The 20,676-nt window shown below is 40.1% G+C and overlaps 1 protein-coding gene across 6 annotated transcripts in view; it reads left to right on the top strand.

The window, feature by feature from the left end:
• ECPAS (Ecm29 proteasome adaptor and scaffold) overlaps nucleotides 1–20,676 on the top strand; it is a 101,180-nt gene that overhangs the window by 7,092 nt on the left and 73,412 nt on the right. For 3 of the 6 annotated variants that reach the window (XM_032634220.1, XM_032634221.1, XM_032634222.1), the window contains exons 2-3: nucleotides 2,836–2,939; nucleotides 19,568–19,698. In XM_032634220.1, the coding sequence (XP_032490111.1) occupies nucleotides 2,918–2,939; nucleotides 19,568–19,698 (153 nt within the window). In that variant the 5' untranslated portion in view covers nucleotides 2,836–2,917. The remainder of the gene's footprint in view (nucleotides 1–2,835; nucleotides 2,940–19,567; nucleotides 19,699–20,676) is intronic. The other 3 variants (XM_032634219.1, XM_032634218.1, XM_032634223.1) reach the window with 1 other exon arrangement.

The following is a 20,676-nucleotide window of genomic DNA, read 5'->3' on the forward strand; positions in this document are numbered from 1 at the left end:
CAGAAGATAGATGTTAAAATTGTAGGCACTGCCAGTGTGCTCAAATGGTCTGATCTAAGTTGTTGGTCTCTGTTGTCAAGCCTGGCCGGTCTCTGCCTTGGGCTTGCCATCTTATATGACTTGTTTTCCCCACACATTTTCCAATTCAATAAACAGTCTTTAAAAATGGAGTTACTGGGCTTCCCTGGTGGCGCAGTGGTTGAGAGTCTGCCTGCCGATGCAGGGGACGTGGGTTCGTGCCCCGGTCTGGGAAGATCCCACATGCCGCGGAGCGGCTAGGCTCGTGAGCCATGGCCGCTGAGCCTGCGCGTCCGGAGCCTGTGCTCCGCAACGGGAGAGGCCACAACAGTGAGAGGCCCGCGTGCTGCAGAGAAAGGAAAAAGAAAAAAAAAAATGGAGTTACTAACTTATGGTCCTGGCCTCACAGGGCTTATAATTCAGTGTAGAGGCAGATTTATATATAAATATAAATAGCTAATAGGAAGTATGATATGAAAAATGCCTAACACAGTTCTTTAGAAATGTCAAGGAGTGAGGATAGTATTCCAGGCTAAGGGAACAATAGCTTGAGCTCTGTCATAGAGTTTGAAAACTATTGTGCATTTTCAGGGAAAGTTGGAATGAGTCTGATATGCTAGAATGGGGGTACTATGGCTGCATGAAGTACTAGGAAAGGAGTTAAAATTTGGAGTCTGAGACTTGGCCTTTTCCAATTTGGGATCTTGAGCAGATTATTTTACCTCACTAAGTTTCTCATAAAATTGGGATAATTAGAAATACTCATAGTGTTGTTAGGCTTAATGTGCATGTTACTGCACTGTGTAAACAATTAAATTCTGTATAGATTATTATTTTTAGTGGAGGGGGTGGTAGGAGAGAAAGCTAAGGATAAGGTTGGGACCAGCTTGTCTAGGAATGCCAACACAACTAGTTTTTATTTATTTTTTTTGGCTGCGTTGGGTCTTTGTTGCTGTGCGCAGGCTTTATCTAGTTGTGGCGAGCGGGGGCTACTCTTTGTTGCAGTGCGTGGGCTTCTCATTGCGGTGGCTTCTCTTGTTGCAGAGAATGGGCTCTAGGCATGTGGGCTTCAGTAGTTGTGGCACGCGGGCTCAGTAGTTGTGGCTCGTGGGCTCTAGAGTGCAGGCTCAGTAGTTGTGGTGCACCAGCTTAGTTGTTCCGCAGCATGTGGGATCTTCCTTGGCCAGGGCTCAAACCCGTGTCCCCTGCATTGGCAGGTGGATTCTTAACCACTGTGCCACCAGGGAAGCCCACCACAACTAGTTTGAACTTTGTTCTGTAGACAGTAGAGGACCATCAAAGGCTTTCAAGCAGGGGTGTAACCTGAGTAGACCCTTTTTATAAGGATAACAGGTGGCAGTGATATAACATTGATTGCACGGGTCCAGAGACCAAGAGCAGCAAGACTAAAAGGAAGATATTACAGTAGCCAAGTTAGAAGAAACCTAGGGTCTGAACTGGGGTAGTGGAAGTGGATTTGATAGGTAATATAGGTAATATAGGTAATATAGGTAATATAATCTAGAATCCCTAAGATATGCAGAAACTATTGGCTGAGTAGTGGAGTTATTCAACAGAAGGAGGAGTTAGAGAGGATTCCCAGAATCTACCTAGAGATTAAGGGGGTTGAGAGTACAGCTTCTAGACAGATTTGGGGAGGTAAGAGTGGAGAGAAGAGAGAGCAGGTTTTGTTCAAGAAATAAATCATTTGTTGAATGAATGGGTTGAATTATTGAGGCATCCATGTTGAGTTGTTTAGGGAGACAGTTTTGAATAGTGACTAAAACCTCTGGTGTTGAAGTCAGAACTGATTTTGAATCTTGACTCTGCCACCTTTTAGTTTTAATGTCAAGGGATCTAACTTTTAAGCCTTGGATTTCTCATCTGTAAAATGGGATAACAAAACTGTTTTACGGGGTTGTTATAAGAATAGGAAGAGATAATGCATGTTAAGAACTTGGTATAGTGTTGGGCACGTGGATTACAGGTGTGTGGGAGCTTTGGTTCTGAAACTTGGGCGAGTGTGGGGTGATGTGGACGGATTGTCCAGAGGACAGCTGTCTGGGGGCTATGAATATATAGGGATGAGAAGAAGACAGAAAAGAACCAGGGAAGGGGATCAGAAGTGCCTAGAGAGGGCAAAGGTTTCCCAGGGTTATGACTATCAAATGTTTGCATTCTCAGTTGTTATAATGTGTTAATCAAGTGTGCCCATCCACTAATACTCTTCTTATAAAATTATTATGTAAATCAGACACTTTGTTCTAATTTTAATGTAAGGTTTTGTATGTTTATGATATATATGTACACACACACAATGTATGTTGTATTGGAGTTTTTTAGCCTTCAGTGAATAACTATTAGTATATGTATTTTAAGTATTAACATATTTGTTCTACACACTCAATTTCTTTAAATTGAGTATTGTTGATTTACAATGTTGCGTTAGTTTCTGGTGTACATCAAAGTGATTCAATTATACACACACACACACACACACATATATATATACACATATATTCTTTTTCATATCATTTTCCATTATGGTTTATTACAGGATACTGAATATAGTCCCTGTGCTGTACAGTAGGACCTTGTTTCTACACACCAGATTTTATTTATGGACATATTCCTTACTATTTCTCCAATTTGGTAATCACTATGATTTGCCCCCCTTATTCTGAATTTGCAAAACAGGGCATCAAATTAGGAGCTCTTAGCATGGAAATGAAAAGTGTTTATTTTGTTTTTTTAAATGGTAGCTATGAGTATAAATCTTTTAATTGTTTTTCTTTCCCCTGGTGTTCTAAATAATAGATTCTTTATACAATTGCATATGTACGAGTGGATGAACACACCATTGGTGATCCAGAGGATTTTTGTCAAGACTGGATAAACCATGTATCACATTGATTGTAGAGGTTAGTAGATTTAGTTCCTTAGGATGTGTGCATTTTTTGTAGTAACATTTAAAAATGCATAGGTTATCAAGTAGCAATTTCCCGCCAAGATCTTCATGGGTTTTTCTCCTTTTTTAGCTATCCTGAGAGAATCAGTGAAGTTCATTTTAGTTTATATATGCGTGAAGCTTCTATTCACTGTCATCACATAAACATTAATTAAAAAAATTAGCAAGCAAAAGATAAAACTTGAAGATGTTCTTTAGCAGTGTGTGCAAGGAAAAGGCTGTGGGTGTTAGTTTACAAGTAGTATTGTCTGCCATGACCATGAAGTATGATGTTATGTGCTCCAGGAATGTCATCATGGATTTAATTGTTTTATTTGTGAAAAGAGGTAAGGAGAAAGGCAGCATCATGGTATTTGGATATTCCTGATTCTGCCATTTTGACATGCACTGTGATGGAAAAGCCACTTAATTCTACTTTGTTCTGAGGCTAAACAAGAATATGATGTCAGTTTCACTCTTGGATGATATTGGATGGTCCTTTGATTGAAATTCTGTAAATTCAGATTGTAATTCTCTGATACCATGAGCTCAGTATCCAGGGAGTACCTGAGATTTTGTAGCTTCAATCCAAAGGTGCATTTTGTTGCCGTCTTTCAGCTTAACTACTGGATTCCCTTTCTCCCAGTGCATTCTATTGTTTTTTGGTGTGTATGTTGCTGCCAGTGGTGTATGATGCCTTAATTCATTAGGTGGAATTTTGAGTGATGGAACGAATGGAATATTTTATAAACCAAAGTTCAACTTTAGAATAAACTTTGGCTTAGTTTTACTATTTCACATATCTTCATTCCATTATAGAGAAATGGAAAATTGGAAGGTTAGAGAAAGTGTTTAGAAGAGAAGTGACATTATTTACACCTAGATTCTTTTTTAGAGCTTTTGGACCTGTATAGATGTGTTAATTGCGATATACCGAAGGCAAGCAGGTCAAACCACAAATGCTGGGATTTAAATAGTGACTTAAATAAAAAACGTTCTAGAGTTTACACATCCAGATAAGCATTGTTCTAGGTAATTAGCCGCTTTGGGTGGATCTTAGCTATCATACATTTGACTTGTATGTAGTCTGAACTCTTGCATAGAATGTATCATCTCCTTTAAGCTGACTTTCATAAGCTGAACTACTCTTTCTGCTCATCAGTTTACTAACACTGATTTCTAATTGGGTTTCTGCCAGCTGCTGTATCTGGGGGAAAGGGCCTCCTTGGGAGTTGGAAGTGTTTGTGGACCTCAGTGCATCTGGAGTCTGGCACTTGTTCATTAAATCTAGGGTACAGATGAGCGCTGCTGTTTCCTCACTTGACCCAGCCCTGCCAGGCTAACGCTGTGATGTCTTCCGTCCCTCCCCCTTTGTGTGTGGTGTTGCGGGGGGTTGAGGAGTGATGGGCAGGGGCCGTGTGTGAACAGGGAGGCATCGCCTTACTTTGGGCTATACTTGGTTGGTAGGGGGCTTAAAGTAGCCTGACATCATATGCAAATGGCTAGGACTTCTGAAGTGGCAGAAGAAAGGCTTCTTTCCCCTTCCCTAAAACAGTCTAGTCACTAGTGCATCCTGATGCAGGGGTTTCCACATTGGGGTATCTGCTTGGGCCCTGGGGTAAGACTGGTGGGCTAGGGAACAGGAAAATGGCTTGTCTGATTGCCTTAGTTCTGGGGGAAAGGAGTATCAGCAGGGACTTTGTCAGCAGGAACCTCCTGCTCAGGACCTCATTGCCTGCAGAGGTTCTTATCTACTGACCCCTTGGTTCTTGGACTGCCCTGGGTGGAGGGAGGCGACTCCCGCAGGAACCATGATGGATTATCTCTTTCTGGGAATGAATCCTCCCCCAACCCCTGACTTACTATATTTGTGTTTACTGCTGGACTTTTCAACATTTTCCTTTTAATACATTGGTGTTTAATGAGTTCTTTTTAAAAAAAGTGGGGAATGGGGGCAAGCCTATATTTAAAAACACAGAAGTAGACATCACAGTTCTAAGCATTAATTCCTAAAGAAGTATCCTACTGGCTTCATTTAGATTTTGCCAAGTATTAGAGTGGCATTTAGTGAATTGAAATGGTATATAGGAACCAATACATGATGTGGACTTTAACTACCAGTTATTATTTGGTTAGATTTTTAAAAAATTAATCAATTTATTTTTGGCTGCGTTGGGTCTTCGTTGCTGCACGCGAGCTTCCTCTAGTTGGGGCGAGCGGGGGCTACTCTTCATTGCGGTACGTGGGCTTCTCATTGTGGTGGCTTCTCTTGTTGCGGACCACAGGCTCTAGGCGCGCCTGCTTCAGTAGTTGTGGTGTGTGGGCTCAGTGGTTGTGGCTCGTGGGCCCTAGAGCGCAGGCTCAGTAGTTGTGGCGCAAGGGCTTAGTTGCTCCGTGGCATGTGGGATCTTCCTGGACCAGGGAGTGAATGCATGTCCCCTGCATTGGCAGGCGGATTCTTAACCACTGCGCCAGCAGGGAAGTCCTAGATTTCTAATTCTGGTAGATTGATCTACCAGAAGAGATTGAGTATTACATAGAAAATCTAGATGCCAGCTAGGGCTTCCTTATTCATAGTTTTAGCCTCAGACTCCTAATTGAAGATTGTCAAAGTCCAGAGGTACTCACCCACCTACCCCTGCAATCTATCGCATCCAATTTTTGTGAATTTCCTAGTTTAGTTTAACTTACGCTTTTCTTAGCTTCTGGGCTCCCATTTCTGAAAATGGTGTTTTGGTTCCACCCATGTCAGTTTGGACGTGAAACCCGCTTGTTTCACTGGCACGCGCGCGCGCGCGCGCACACACACACACACACACACACACACACACACCTCTTTTCCCAAGCATTTCAAGAATTCACTTAGCTCTTCAAGAACTCTTAGCTCTTAGATGTGGTGAGTCATGGGGAAAGGGCTTGACTTTCTGCCCTTTCCTGGTCTGTCTTCCCCTTCCATTTTTTTTTTTCTCCTATCCTTCTCTTTGCAGTAACCACTGCACCCTTCCTGATTTGGAGCAGAATAGTTCTGTCACACAGTCAGACCTTCCGGAATTTATCTCCTCCTCTTCTTTTTTTTTAAAAAAAACCTTAAGCACTTATCATGATTTTAAAAACATAGGGCTTCCCTGGTGGTGCAGTGGTTAAGAATCTGCCTGCCAATGCAGGGGACACGGGTTTGAGCCCTGGTCCGGGAAGATCCCACATGCTGCGGAGCAACTAAGCCCCTGTGCCACAACTACTTAGCCTGCGCTCTAGAGCCCGCGAGCCACAACTACGGAAGACTGTGTGCCTACAAATGTGCAACAAGAGAAGCCACTGCAATGAGAAGCCCGCGCACCGCAACGAAGAGTAGCCCCCGCTCACCGCAACTAGAGAAAGCCCACGCGCAGCAACAAAGACCCAACGCAGCCAAAAATAAAAATAAATTGAAAAATAAAAACATGTAGTCCAAGAGATTCTGACGTCAGGTGTTATGAATTGCAACTAATCCCCTCATTTCCTTTGCCACAGATGTTAGATGTATAAACTTCTAAATGGCTTTTCCAAATATGAGGAATTAACATTTCATACACTCAACAGAAATTTGAGCAACTCCTTTCTGTAAGGCACTGAGTTAAATGCTGGGATACCAAGAGACTACGTCAGTTTCTCAACCTGAGGAGCTCTGGAGATGGATGGAGCAAATGAGTAGGCACTCAGGTGGAGTCACACCTCAAAGAGCTGTTACGGTCTAGGGAAGGGATGATCAGGCAGTTAAATAATGTACAGCAAAAGATAACAAGTGCCAGGAGAGATGTAGAAAAGGTCTGTGGGAGTTTGTAGGGCCAGGATGGGATGTGTAAGTGTGGAGCATGTAGTATTTGAGCTGGATCGTGAATGGAGAGGATTTGGATATGTGGAGATGGAGAAATGGTCAGGAGAGGTTGGTAGAGTATTCCTGGATGAGGGACTTGGTTGATCAAAAGAATTGTGCAAGAAGAACATATGGTGCACTTAAGAAGCTCTTGCAGTTTGGACACCTGTTGGGGAGCAGTGTGATGCATGGTCAAGAAGGTGCTTTGTGGCTAGATTGGTCAACTCTTAGGAAGGACTTCCTCTCTCATCTGATATTCACCTCCGGCATATGCTACATGTGCTAGCTGTTTATTTTTTAATGTACTTTTATGGAAGTAGATTTTTTTTCCCCCTTGGCAAAAACCTTCCATTTGCATTTGGACACAGTGCTAAGGTGGTATAAGCAAAAATGGGGCACTTACTGTAAGGAATCATGGAGTCTTATGGAAATAAGAGGGACCCTCAGGAGGGGTTTGGAACTAAGGACTAGATGTCCTCCAGTTCTTCCACCTTCTCTCTGCACCCCCTGCCATTCTTTCTTCAGACCAGCTTCTTGTGATTTTGTGCTCCATGGCGTAGGCTGAAGATGCCCATGTCATATCTCCTGGCTTACTCTTAGAGGTCCAGGCACTCAAGGGAGACTTGACTCTTTGGTCCCAATTCTGAGTTCCTGAGGAAAGGATAAATGAGTCAGGGACCATTCCTGTCACATTGGCTGTGGTCAGGGTACAAAGTCATGTTGTGCATAGTTACCTAGTAAGGCTTAGTGTCATCCCCGCCTACTTTCTCTGCCTCAGCTGTGCTGTAATTCAGCATACTAGAAGGAGCATTGGGTTTGCAGTTGACCGCCTGGAGTTTGAATCCTAGCCCTGCCGCTTACTTACTACCTTTGTAATCTTCGTCAACATTCTCAGTGAATTCTAGGCTCTGTTTCCTCATCTGTAAGTTGAAGCTAATATTACCTACTTTAGTAAATAGTACTTTAGAGGGAGGTACTGTGTTCTGTTGTGCACTTAGAGGATAAAGACCTCTCTAGGTTCAACTTGTGATTCTTTGTGTCATTAGCTTGGTGACCTTTGGCAAGTCAGTCAGATCCTGAGCCCTAGTTTTTCATCTACAAATGCAGATAATCTCTGCCCACCTCACAATGTTTTTCTGAGGCTCAGAAGGCCATGTGAAACTGCTTTGTGACTATAATGTATTTACATATGTGTGAAGCAGAAGAAGTTAAATACTATTAGGGAGACTGTTTTCTTTGTGAAATTATTCTGTTATAGTCGAGTGTATTTTGGTAGTAACTTGACAGATCTTTCTCAAAATACCCTGTAACGGTAGATTATTAATTGATTTATGATGCAATGGGCAGTGGTCCAAGTATTTTCAAATTTCCCTTTCAATCTCAGCTTCCACTTAAGGCTTCTAACCTGATTTATAATTTAAAATTTACTTTCACATTCAGAAAAAAATGATGCTCTTTGTAGAAAATTTAAACAAATGTAAAGAAATCTTAAAGCTGTCACACTGAAATAACCATTTTCTCTTTTTAATTCACACAAGTAATTCACGCTCATGAAATAAGTTAGTAGTGACATAGAATTAAACCAGTAAGCCAAAAAAGAATCCTGAAATTCCACCACATAAGGATAACCACTACCTTAAATATAGCCCTTTCCCTAGTCCTTTTTGACAGTAATGTTTTTCTTGCATACTTTCTAAGGAATGTTTTGATGTTCAAGTTGTCATGAAGAGGTGATTCATCTGAGGAAAGTGATTTATTTTTCTTTTCTTCTTCTTTTTTTTTTTTTTTTTTTTTTTTTGCGGTACGTGGGCCTCTCACTGCTGTGGCCTCTCCCGCTGCGGAGCACAGGCTCCGGACGCGCAGGCTCAGCGGCCATGGCTCACGGGCCCAGCCGCTCCACGGCATGTGGGATCTTCCCGGACCGGGGCTCGAACCCACGTCCCCTGCATCGGCAGGCGGACTCTCAACCACTTGCGCCACCAGGGAAGCCCCTCTTTCCTTCTTTCTTTTTTATTTTTTAAAATATTTTTTCCGTAAGTGATGATATGAGTGAAAAGCCAGTATTTGCCTTTTATAATCCTGTGAAAAAATAGCCTTTCTTCCTTGACTCAGAAGCCAAAGTTGTATTTTTTGGAGAGATATGAAGAATGAGTGATTTACGTGGACAGTTTTATTTCTCAGGAATAATTATATGTTTTCAGAATTATCAGTGGCCAATGGTAGATAACACTGAAGTGAAGTCCTTAAACCTTTACTGGTTATTTCTTCCTTGTGGGGTAGAAGGAAGGAAGGTCCTATCTTTCCCTTTAGATAGAGAAATTAAAGACAAGCGAATAATATGAATTAGAGAATTATTTAATGGAAAGTAAATGAATATATTTATTCTTTTTTTAAAATCTTTTTTTCTTTTAATATTTATTTACTTATTTTTGGCTGCATTGGGTCTTCGTTGCTGCGCATGGGCTTTCTCTAGTTGCAGCAAGCGGGGGCTACTCTTGGTTGGGGGGCATGGGCTTCTCATTGAGTTGGCTTCACTTGTTGCAGAGCACGGGCCCTAAGCACACAGGCTTCAGTAGTTGTGGCATGCAGGCTCAGTAGTTGTGCCTTGTGGGCTCTAGAGTGCAGGCTCAGTAGTTGTGGCGCACGGGCTTAGTTGCTCCACGGCATGTGGGATGCTCCCGGACCGGGGCGCGAACCCGCATCCCCTGCATTGGCAGGCGGACTCCCAACCACCGCGCCAACAGGGAAGCCCTAAAGACTACTTTTTAAGAGCAGTTTTAGGTTTACAACAAAATTGACAGGAAGGTACAGAGATTTCCCATACACCCCCTGCCCCCATATTTGTATAGCCACCCTCATTATCCACATCACTCATCAGAATGGTACATATTTTACGAAGGATGAACCTATGCTGACATATCATAATCACCGCACATCCATAGTTTACATTATGGTTCACTCTTGGTGTTGTATATTCTGTGGGTTTGGACAGATGTATGATGATATATAGCCATCATTGTAATATCACAGAGAGTATTTTCACAGCCCTACAAATCCTCTGTGCTCTTCATATTCATCCTTCCTTTCCTCTTCCTCCCTGGCAACTACTGATCTTTTTACTGTCTCCATAGTTACGCCTTTTCCAGAATGTCATATAGTTAGAATCATACAGTATGTAGCCTTTTCAGATTGACTTCTTTCACTTAGTAATATGCCTTTAAGGTTCCTCCATGTCTTTTCATGGTTTGACAGCTCATTTCTTTTTAGCGCTGAGTAATAGTCCATTGTCTATATGTACCAGTTTATTTATCCATTCACCCACTGAAGGACGTCTTGGTTACTTCCAGGTGTTGGCAATTATGAATAAAGCTGCTGTAAAATCCATGTGCAGGTCTTTGTGTGGACATAAGTTTTCAACTCCTTGGGTAAATATCAAGGAGTATGATTGCTGGATTGTATGGTAGGAGTATGTTTAGTTTTCCTAAGTTGTTGTCTTCCAAAATGGCTATACTATTTTGCATTTCTACCAGTAAACTTTCTTATTTTTATTCTACCATATTCTTTTTTAAAAAAATTTATTTATGTATTTATTTTATTTATTTGGCTGCATTGGGTCTTCATTGCTGCACGTGGGCTTTCTCTAGTTGCGGGGAGCAGGGACTACTCTTTGTTGTGGTGCGTGGGCTTCTCATTGTGGTGGCTTCTCTTGTTGCTGAACATGGGCTCTAGGTGCACGGGCTTCTCATTGTGGTGGCTTCTCTTGTTGCTGAACATGGGCTCTAGGTGCACGGGCTTCGGTAGTTGTGGCTCGTGGGCTCTAGAGCGCAGGCTCAGTAGTTGTGACGCACGGGCTTAGTTGCCACGCGGTATATGGGATCTTCCCAGACCAGGGCTCGAACCCCAGTCCCCTGTGTTGACGGGCGGATTCTTGACCCCTGCGCCACCAGGGAAGTCCACTTCCATGTTCTTTAAGGTTCCTTTCAAGTTGTAAAATTCTGTGATTTAAATTTCTTTATCCTTGAAACATGGATTCATTTAAAAAATTTGTATGTTATTTCTTCTAAAAAGAAATGTATTTTTACTGGAGTATTTGAAAAGTACATGAAAATATAAAGAAGAAAAATTACTGATGTATTTTCTTGTTTTATATAGTATCATAAAACATTTATTATGGTGTATATATTCTTTTTAACTAATGAAATATTTCAAGTATGAAGAAAAGTATAGAGAATTATCTTAGGAACACTTAGGTATGTCCCACTCATATTTGTCAAATCTGTACATTTTTTGCTATTAGCTTCGGGTCTTTTATTTATTTAGCTATTATTATTATTTTTTAACTTAAAATTTTTTAATTTTAATTATTTATTTTTTGGCTGCGTTGGGTCTTCATTGCTGCATGCAGGCTTTCTCTAGTTACAGCAAGTAGGGGCTACTCTTCGTTGCGGTGCACGGGCTTCTCACTGCAGTGGCTTCTTTTGGTGTGGAACATGGGCTCTAGGTGCACGGGCTTCAGTAATTGTGGCATGTGGGATCAGTAGTGGTGGTCTGTGGGCTCTAGAGCACACGCTCAGTAGTTGTGGCGCACGGGCTTAGTTGCTCTGCAGCATGTGGGATCTTCCCAGACCAGGGATTGAACCCATGTCCCCTGCATTGGCAGGCAGATTCTTAACCACTGCGCCACCAGGGAAGCTCCAGGTCTTTTATTTTATAAAGGCATAAACATTACTGATACAATTCAAAACCCCTGTGCTACCCCTTACAAATTTTCCTTTTCTTTCTTTTTTTTTCCTCTCCTCTCCCCTTCATTTTTTCTTCTCTTTTATCTCCTTGACCAAGGGTTGTCATTCCTGTGCTGTACATATCATAAGCAATGTATATATTGCATTTAAAACCTTGACATAAGTGGAACCATAATGTACATATCCTGCAACTTGCTTTCTCTGTTTGATCTTAGTTTTTAAGATATTGTCATGTTGGTCCATGTGACATGTGACTCTTGCTTATTTTCATTGTTTTATGACCCTGCCACATTTTCTTTATCCATTTTCCTGTTGACTGACATTTAGATTGTTTCCTTTTTTTGCATTTACTGACCCCGTGGCTATGAACAGTTTCTTACAGTGTCCTTGTGCTTGTCTTGCCCTGGGAGTTTTTCTCCAGGACAGTGATACACAAAAAAGTGTGGTCTGAGGACTGGGGAATTATGTCTTGCAAATAGGGAACTTGTGGCAGAATGTAAATCAACTCTCACTGTTAATTTATTTAATGTTTCTTATCCTGGTAAGACTTTCTCAGTGAAGCAAGAAGTGTTCCTTTTCTCTTAGAGGGCTGGTGACAAACAGTTTGCAGCTGCGCTACTTTGCAGCTGGGCACTGCTCTAGAGTATGTTCCCCTGGAGCAGGAGTGCTGGGTTGAAGGGGATGTGTCTCTTGAACCTCACTAGAGGCTACTGAACTAGAGCTTTGTTCCTCAGAGATTGTATCAGTGTACACCCCGTCAGTGGTGAGCCTGAGTTCCTCTTGGTTGGTTTCCAGTCTTTGCCAACATTTGAAGAGTTTTTCTAATGTGTAGGGTGCAAAATTGTATCTCATTATTGTGTTAATTTTACGTGTTCCTGATCAGTGTGATTGAGCATCATTTTATGTGTTATTAAATATATGACTCTCATCTGTGAATTGCCTGCTTATATTCTTTGTCCATTTAAAATCTTTGGATTAGTTTGCTTTTTCTTGATTTGTAGGAATTTTAAAAGTATATTTTGTACTCAATTTCTTTTCATTTAAAAGCATTGTAGCTATTTATAGCTTATTCTTTTACTTTATGGTGTGTTTTATGATATTTTAAAATCTTAACCTGTTAGTCTTTAATGCCTTGTGCTTGAGTTTTGATTTTCCCTTCTCATTTTTCTTTTAAAAGCTTTAAAATCTTGCTTCTTACACTTGTGTCATTAATTTACCTTCAAGGATTTTTTAGGTTTTTTTTTTTTTAAATGGGCAAACGAACTTTTTCCAGTTCTTCCTGACTAGTTCATTTTTTTCTTTCCTGAGTTGTTATGACTCCATACTCAGTTTTCTTCCTATTTTTGTCTGTTGCCTATCCTTCCCTTTTTCAGACTCTCCTTCCTCCATCCTTAAATGCTCTTGTCTTGAGCAGTCTATCTCAGGCCTTCTGTTGTTTTCTTTCTACTGCAGTTACCATACACGTGTGCTAAACCTGGACACCAGCCTTGCCTCTTCCTTCTCTACTCTATACCCATGACCACCAAGCTCTGGCACACAGTAGGGCTTCAGTACATACTTGAATGAGTGTGTGAGTGAATGTGTGATCTAGATAGGGGAATTAGTGCTTCACAGGGTGAAGATAGCAGGGTGCTGGGCCTTGATGGAGCAGAGCAGGGAGAAGGAAGAAGGGTAAATTTAGTTTGACATGTTTGGTCTTAGCTTCTTATTCATAGTAGTGAGCTTTCTCTGGTGGTGTTTTCTGACCTTTGAATTTGTACATTTTCCTGTTGTCATAAATACCACTTGAATGAGGCAAATTCTTATGACCTTTTGGTGATTCTCTCAAACAGGGCTCCCTGTAAAAGGTGCAGTATACAGGGATAGTATCATATAAAATACAGGGTCAACGTTGTAGACAGTTGCATGGGTAGGTAAGGGTTTTTAGACTGAAGGTCAGAAGACCCTATTCTAGTTCTTGCTTGGCTGTAATTACCTCCGTGACTTTAAAACTCACTGTGCTTTTTTATATTCAACAGTCTTTCAGTCCTCTCCAACTCCAAGTGGAGTAGAAACCTTTCTTTGTACAAGTTTCATAATAAATTTTTTTTTCTTGACTTGGGCAATAGTTACATAGGTGTTTATAATAACTCATTAAGCTACACTTACGTTTTGTATGCATTTTTCTAAATGTTTTATTTCACAATGAAAAAGATTTAAAAAACCCACAAAAGACTAGGTTTCTTATATCCCTCATGTGCCAAAAAAACTCCAGTGGGATTAAAGACTTGAATACAGAAAGGAAAATCATAAGAGCTAGAAGAAAACATAGATAAATATGTATGTCAGGGTTTCCAGGACCACCCCCAGGTTCCATGACTTGCTAGGAGGATTCACAGGACTCTGCACATATCTGTACTCATGGCTAACATTTATTACCGTAAAAGGATAAAAAACAAAATGAGCAAAGGGAAAAGGCACATGTGGTGGAGTCTGGAGGAAACCAGGTGCAAGCTGCCGAGAGTCCTCTCCCAGCTGAGGCTCATGGGACATGCGTAATTCCTTCAGCAATGAGTTTTGACAACACATGTGAAATGTTGTCTACCGGGGATATTCTTTAGAGACTCATTACCAAGGGTTTTTATTTGGTGCTGGTCACGTTGGCACCTTCTGCCTAACGTTGGCACCTTCTGCCTAACACGTACTAGAATTCTAGATTCTCAGGAGGAAAGCACGGTTGAGCATAAAGCATATTGTTTGCACAAACAGTTCAGGCACAGCGAGTAACTCTCATCAGTTCTGGGAACTGTGGGAACCCTCCTGAAATGCAAGTCTCCAGATGGCAGACAAGGACCAGCCTTGGCAAACAAAGCCTTGTAAGGATAGCAGTCTCAGGCCCGCTGTGTTAACTCTTCTCTGCAGAATATAATATTTTTTATAATCTTAGAGTTAAAAAGGCATTTCTAAGCATGACTAGAAACTCAGAAACCATAAAACAAAGGAATGGTAAATTTATGTTTAAAAAACTTAAATATGAAAAGAAAGAATGTGCTGTAGAGTCACAAGGCATACTAGGAAAAAAGTATTTTAATGTATGAAAGAACAGGGGGTAGTTTTTTCAATATTGTGTAAAAGCTTTTAGAAGTCAGCAACTCAAAAGAATAAAGTAATTTGCTGAAGAATATATTTCAAATGACCAATAAGGGACTTTCCTGGTGGTGCAGTGGTTAAGAATCCACCTGCCAATGCAGGTGACACGAGTTCAAGCCCTAGTCCGGGAAGATCCCACATGCCACGGAGTAGCTAAGCCCATGCACTACAACTACTGAGCCTGTGCTCTAGAGCCCGCGAGCTACAACTACTGAGCCCAAGTGCCACAACTACTGAAGCCCACGCGCCCTAGAGTCTGTGCTCTGCAACAAGAGAAACCGCCGCAGTGAGAAGCCCGTGCACTGCAATGAAGAGTAGCCCTCGCTCGCTGCAACTAGAGAAAGCCTGCGCACAGCAACGAAGACCCAACACAGCCATAAATAAATAAATAAACAAACTTTGCCATAGTAATAAAAGATATAAAACAACAGTGAGATTTTTAAAAATTTATCATAGTCAGCTAAGGTTGATTACTTACAATCTTTGTAAGATTGATTACTCATTGTAGGAGTGAGTATAGGGAAATTGGTACTTACATATACTGCTGGTGGTATAAATGAGCACAGCCTTTTTGAAGGACATTTTTCCAAAATCTCTTAAACTTGACACTCCTACCCTTTGACTCAGCAGTTTCATTTCTAGGGTTTTAGCTGACAGAAACGCATACAAGTGCACAGATACACATGGATAAGGATGTTCTTTATTTTATTTTTTTAACATCTTTTCTTTTTAACATCTTTATTGGAGTATAGTTGTTTTACAGTGGTGTGTTAATTTCTGCTGTATAACAAAGTGAATCAGCTATACATATACATATACATATATCCCCATATCTAAGGATGTTCTTTGGAGCATCGTTTGTGGTACTGTAAATCTGGTAATAGCACAAATAGTTAAATAAATCATACTACTTCTGTAGGCATAGTTTTATCAATTAGATCTTTATTTAGTGCTATGCAAAGATATTTATGATTTTATACATATCCACACTTTTTTTTTTTAGTGTAATTCTTTGGGTATTAAAACCTGACCTGAATGGATATGAGGTTCTTGAAAATCTTTGACTATCCCACTTAGTGTGAGCATCCATATGTCTTATTGCAGTAATCTGAATGTATTTAATTATAGGAACTGCCCTAGAACACACAGGGTGGATAGGGTTATTTGAAATACACAGCATATACACTTTATTTTAATTCAAAAATCTGAAAAGTCCTGAGACATCTATTGCTCCAAGGGTTTTAGATAATGTGTTAACTAAAAGGAAAAAAAAGGCAAATTGTAAAATAGTATGTGTCATATTCCAGTTTTTAGGTTAAAATAATGTTAGTGTATGAATAGGAAAAAATAGTTCAGAATATATTCCCCACATTTAACAGTGACTATCTGAGGTTATAGTGATGTCTTTAATTTTCTTGTAAGTGAAATTAACTCAATATGAGTTTGAATAAGAGGAATAATATCAAAATTGTGGAGAGGGTAGAACTTGCCCCTGACTCTAAAGTAATGTTTGTCATACCTCAGATACTTTGGTGATGACCTGGAGGATCTCAGTTCCTACAACTAAACACTGAGTCCTTGTGAAAGGTGAACTTGAGTTTTAGATTCCTTTTGAATTTTCAGAACTTTTGGTTACATCCCTTCTTGTTTCTGAATAGACACGTTTGGGGGCAAAGGCCTAATTTGGATTGTCACTTTCACGGGGCTCAGTTTCCAGGGTTGAGGGTAAAGGCACAGGGTTCACCCTTCAGTGCCGTTAACAGCAGGATTCAGGCACCATACTGTTGCTAAATCTTTGCCCATATTTTGCTAACTTTGGTAGGCTGAAAAAGTTAGTGGTTGATTATATCTGCACTTGTATTTACATTTCTTTTCATAAAGTTTGAACATGTTTGATGATTGTTTATTTAAAGTATAGATGTTTGTCAGAATGACGCAGCAGTGTTACATTGATCCTCTTCCTTTGCCTCTTCCTTGGGTATGCTTGACCTGTTTGACAAGGACCCCCGTGTGATGTCTGGTGCCCTTTCTTTCCATTCCCACATTCCCATCATAAACAGTTTTACTGCGTTGAGGATGTTATCTTTTCCTTTCTAGTGAGGGAGAGTAGAAAGTGTTAGGTGCTATGCTGGGGATACATAGGAAGCACCCAAATGGTTGTATGAAAAATGAAAAGGACCAGATATCACTTGGTTTTTTTTTTTTAAGCCTTGGGCACAGATTTTGCAGGTCAGTTTGTTATGAAGAATTTAACTTTCGGCCTTCTTCCGCAGAATGGTTCTTCTAAGTTTCTGTAGCTAAAATCTGTAGGCAGTTTCCACTGCCTAAGATCTATAAGGCGCTGGGGCAGAGACTCCTTACCTGTAACTTCCATGGATGTTGGTGATTGAATCCACTGTTCCTAGGAGCTCCTTTTATAGTAGCATTCAACTATTAGCAAATAGAAGCATTTGGTCTGCTAATCTCAGTCAGCCTGCCTGCCTTTCCTCCCTTCCTTCCCTTAGTATTAATTTTAAAAGCTAAACTCAAGACTTTATTTGGATTTCATCAGTTTTTCCGTTAATGTCCTCTTTCTGTTCTGGGATCCAGTCCAGGGCACCACACTGCATTTAGATGTCCTGTCTCCCCAGACTCCTCTAGTCTGTGACAGTTTCTTAGTCTTTCTTTTTTTTTTTTCTTCACAATCTTGAAAGTCTTGAGCAATCCTGGCCAGGTAGCCTGTAGAATGTATTTTAACTTGGTGTTTCTGTTGGTTTTTTGTTTTACTCATGAGTAGATGAGGGTTATGAGTTTTTGGAAGGAATACCACAGAGTTGAAATGCCTCTCTTGTCGTGTTAGTGATCCTGATACCACATGGCATCGCTTGGTTAAAACAGTGTTTATCAGGTTTCACCACTGTAAATAAAGTTAACATTTTCCTCTTTCCCTCTTCTGTTCTTTGGAAGCAAGTCACTAAATCTAGTCTACCCTCAAGGGGTGGGTAGAGGCACAAATTAAGCTCTACCTCCTGTAGGGGGAGGTATCTACATAATTATTTGGAATTCTGTAAGAAAGACTTGTCTCTTCCCCAGTGCATTTAATCCTTCAGTCATTTATTTTTATCATGGAGTCATGTAAATTTATTTTATACTTTGGGTTAGAATACAGTACTATGTTATTTATTTTGTTCCTCAAATTTATTCCAGCCTTGGCCATAATGGAGCTCTTTCAGGGTGGTTCCTGCATCCCTTTGACTTATCAGGCCCTGTTTCCTTTCTGGCCCTACAGGATGCTTCAGGTTCATCTTGTTTTTTCCCTGCCCCAGCCCTAGAATCAGCCATTTCCCCAAGAGTCTGGCTCCTTTTACTGGAGAAGGGTGTTTAAAAACCCAAGATCCGGGTGCTGGGTGTGCTTGTTGCTACTAGGTTGTGCCAGGTTTTGACTGCTTCTAGGTTCCCTCTGGAGACACATATCTATATCTATGTATCTATATCTATATATCTCTTCCTGTAAAAAATTATTATGGAAATTTCCAGCATATGCAGAAGTACAAATTCTAAGTATCTGTCACATAGCTCGAACAGTTATCAGCTAGTAACCAATCTTGGTTTCACTTATATGGCCCCTCCCCATTTCTCACCCCAGCACCCCCAATTATTTAATTATTTTAAAATGAGGACCTGAATGAGGCCATGACTTTATTTTTAGTTTCTGAAATAATTATATATGTTTAAGGTGTACAATGTGATAATTTGATACACATATACATAATGAAATGATTACTTCAGTCAAGCTGATTAAGATGTCTTTTTCTCACAGTTGCCTTTTTTTGTGTGTGAGAACGTCTGAAATTTACTCTCAGCAGATTTCCAGTACACCCCTGATTATTTGATGTAAATCTAAGTAACTGTTATTTCACCTGTAGATATTTTAGTCTTTATCTCTGAAAAAAAGGACTCCTTTAAATAAATTTGTTTTTTATTTTTAAATTTTAAAATTAAGGTATAATAGATACAGTAGAAAGTATGAAAGGATAGAGCTTGTGAATTTTTATAAATGTATATAGCTGTGTAATCAGGTTGAGATGTAGGACGTTTCCAGTGCCTTAGAATGCTCCCTAATCACTTACGGATAATTTTTGTAAGAACCTCTAAAAAACAAACATAACCACAATACCATTGTAACACCTAAAAAATTAACAATAATTAAAAAAAATCAAGTATCCAGTCATTTGCCCTTGGTAGGTTCCCCTTTCACCTCAGTACTCTCCCCTCCCCTGCAATGTATTGATTGAAGAGACAGAAGCTCTGAGTGTGTTAGTTGCTTGTTCTGTAGTTGCCTGGGTTTTGCTGAGAGCATCCCTTTGGTGTTAATGTGTTTCTCAGTGGCTTTCTTTGTGGAAATTTGTCTCTCACATTCTGGTTGGCTAATTCCAGCAGTAATGGGCAGTGATTCTGTCTTTGAAGAAATTTCATCAGTAAGATGGTTTCACCAAAGATAAAATATTATCCCTGGTATCTGATTAAAGTTCTCCTGCATGGCTCTGCTAGCTAGGTCTAGACGATTTCTTCAAAACTTTTGTATCTTTTCTGGTATCCACATCCTTTAGAAAAACTGAATAACCTTGTAAATAGGAGAGAAATTTGTTGTTCTTGTCTTTGTTTTCCTCTCTTCTAGAGGTTAAATGACCAGAACAGTTGTAAGACAGTATAATTAGCTAGTAAACCTTTTTAGTGTTGTTTCATTGCTGTGTCAAAATCATCTGCATACAGGGCTAGCTATGGTTAAAGTTCTGGCTGAAGGATCTGCAGTATAGAAAAAAGGATTAAGCTATAAAAGTGATTAGTCTTAGTTCTGTTTGATGTGCTAAGTTATCCTTTTCTCTTTTTATATTGTAGACCAGCTTGAACGAGTCTTTTTACGACTTGGCCATGCTGAAACAGATGAACAATTACAGAATATTATATCTAAATTCCTTCCTCCTGTTTTGCTCAAGCTGTCCAGCACCCAAGAAGGAGTACGTAAAAAGGTAAGCATGCTGGGACAGTTGGGGGAATTAAATAGTGAATAAATGGATGTATTTTATGAAGTGAGTTTTCTGTTCCCATTATTGAAATCTAGCTTCATGATCCCAATTAGGCTTTTCAAAATGGACAGTAAGTCTAGGACCAGCTTCCACGATTTAAAAGTACCTTTTGTATGCTTAGCACAGCTGCATTTAGTTCCAGCTGTACACTTGGCATCAGTACTGGATGACATAATTGAGATAATTATTCTGGAATGTATGGAGGTCTGATTTAAAATCTATGCCCTTGAGTCCAATATGAAAGTCAGGTGGTAATGGGTCAAAAATATTCTTTAATCATTGGCTGACGGTGAATATGGCCTTAATTAAAAGTAAGCAAAAGAGATGTTTTTAAAAGCAAGATACTGTTGTACAGCTCCTGTTTTAGAATTTTTTGAAGAACTGTTAGTAAAAGCTGGGTAACTGTCACATCAAGAGTTTCTTTTTTAACCTAATGTTCTACATGGAACATTTGGATGCTTCACCTTTAAAATAATTCATTTGTCTTCTCGTGTATTTATACTAGACCTTTGGGTTTTTGAGCTATCATCAGGTTTCAGTCCTTGAGCCACTGTAATTGATTGGCAGTGACCTTCCCGGAGGTCTGCCCTGAGAGGGATTCTGAGGCCTGATTTGAGTTCCGTGGAGAAAGAGTATCTTTAAGAATGTCTGTTATGTTTACAGGAAGAAATAGGGCATTCTTGTCACGTATTTGACATGCCTATTGTTAATACTGCTTTGCTAAGATAGATAACGTGTTTGATCACGTCATTCTCCTGTTTAAAACTCTTCGATGGCCTTTTCTTACCCTAAGAGTAACTAGGTATAAAAGGCCTTCATGTGTTGGTTTCTGTTTCCTTATTTAGCTTCATCAGTCTCATCATTTATTTGGCAAATATTTACTGGGTACCTTCTATATGCCAGGTGTTAGGAATACGTTGG

This window comes from Phocoena sinus, chromosome 6 (genome assembly GCF_008692025.1).
Source record: "Phocoena sinus isolate mPhoSin1 chromosome 6, mPhoSin1.pri, whole genome shotgun sequence".
In the NCBI taxonomy this organism is placed as follows: Eukaryota; Metazoa; Chordata; class Mammalia; order Artiodactyla; family Phocoenidae; genus Phocoena; species Phocoena sinus.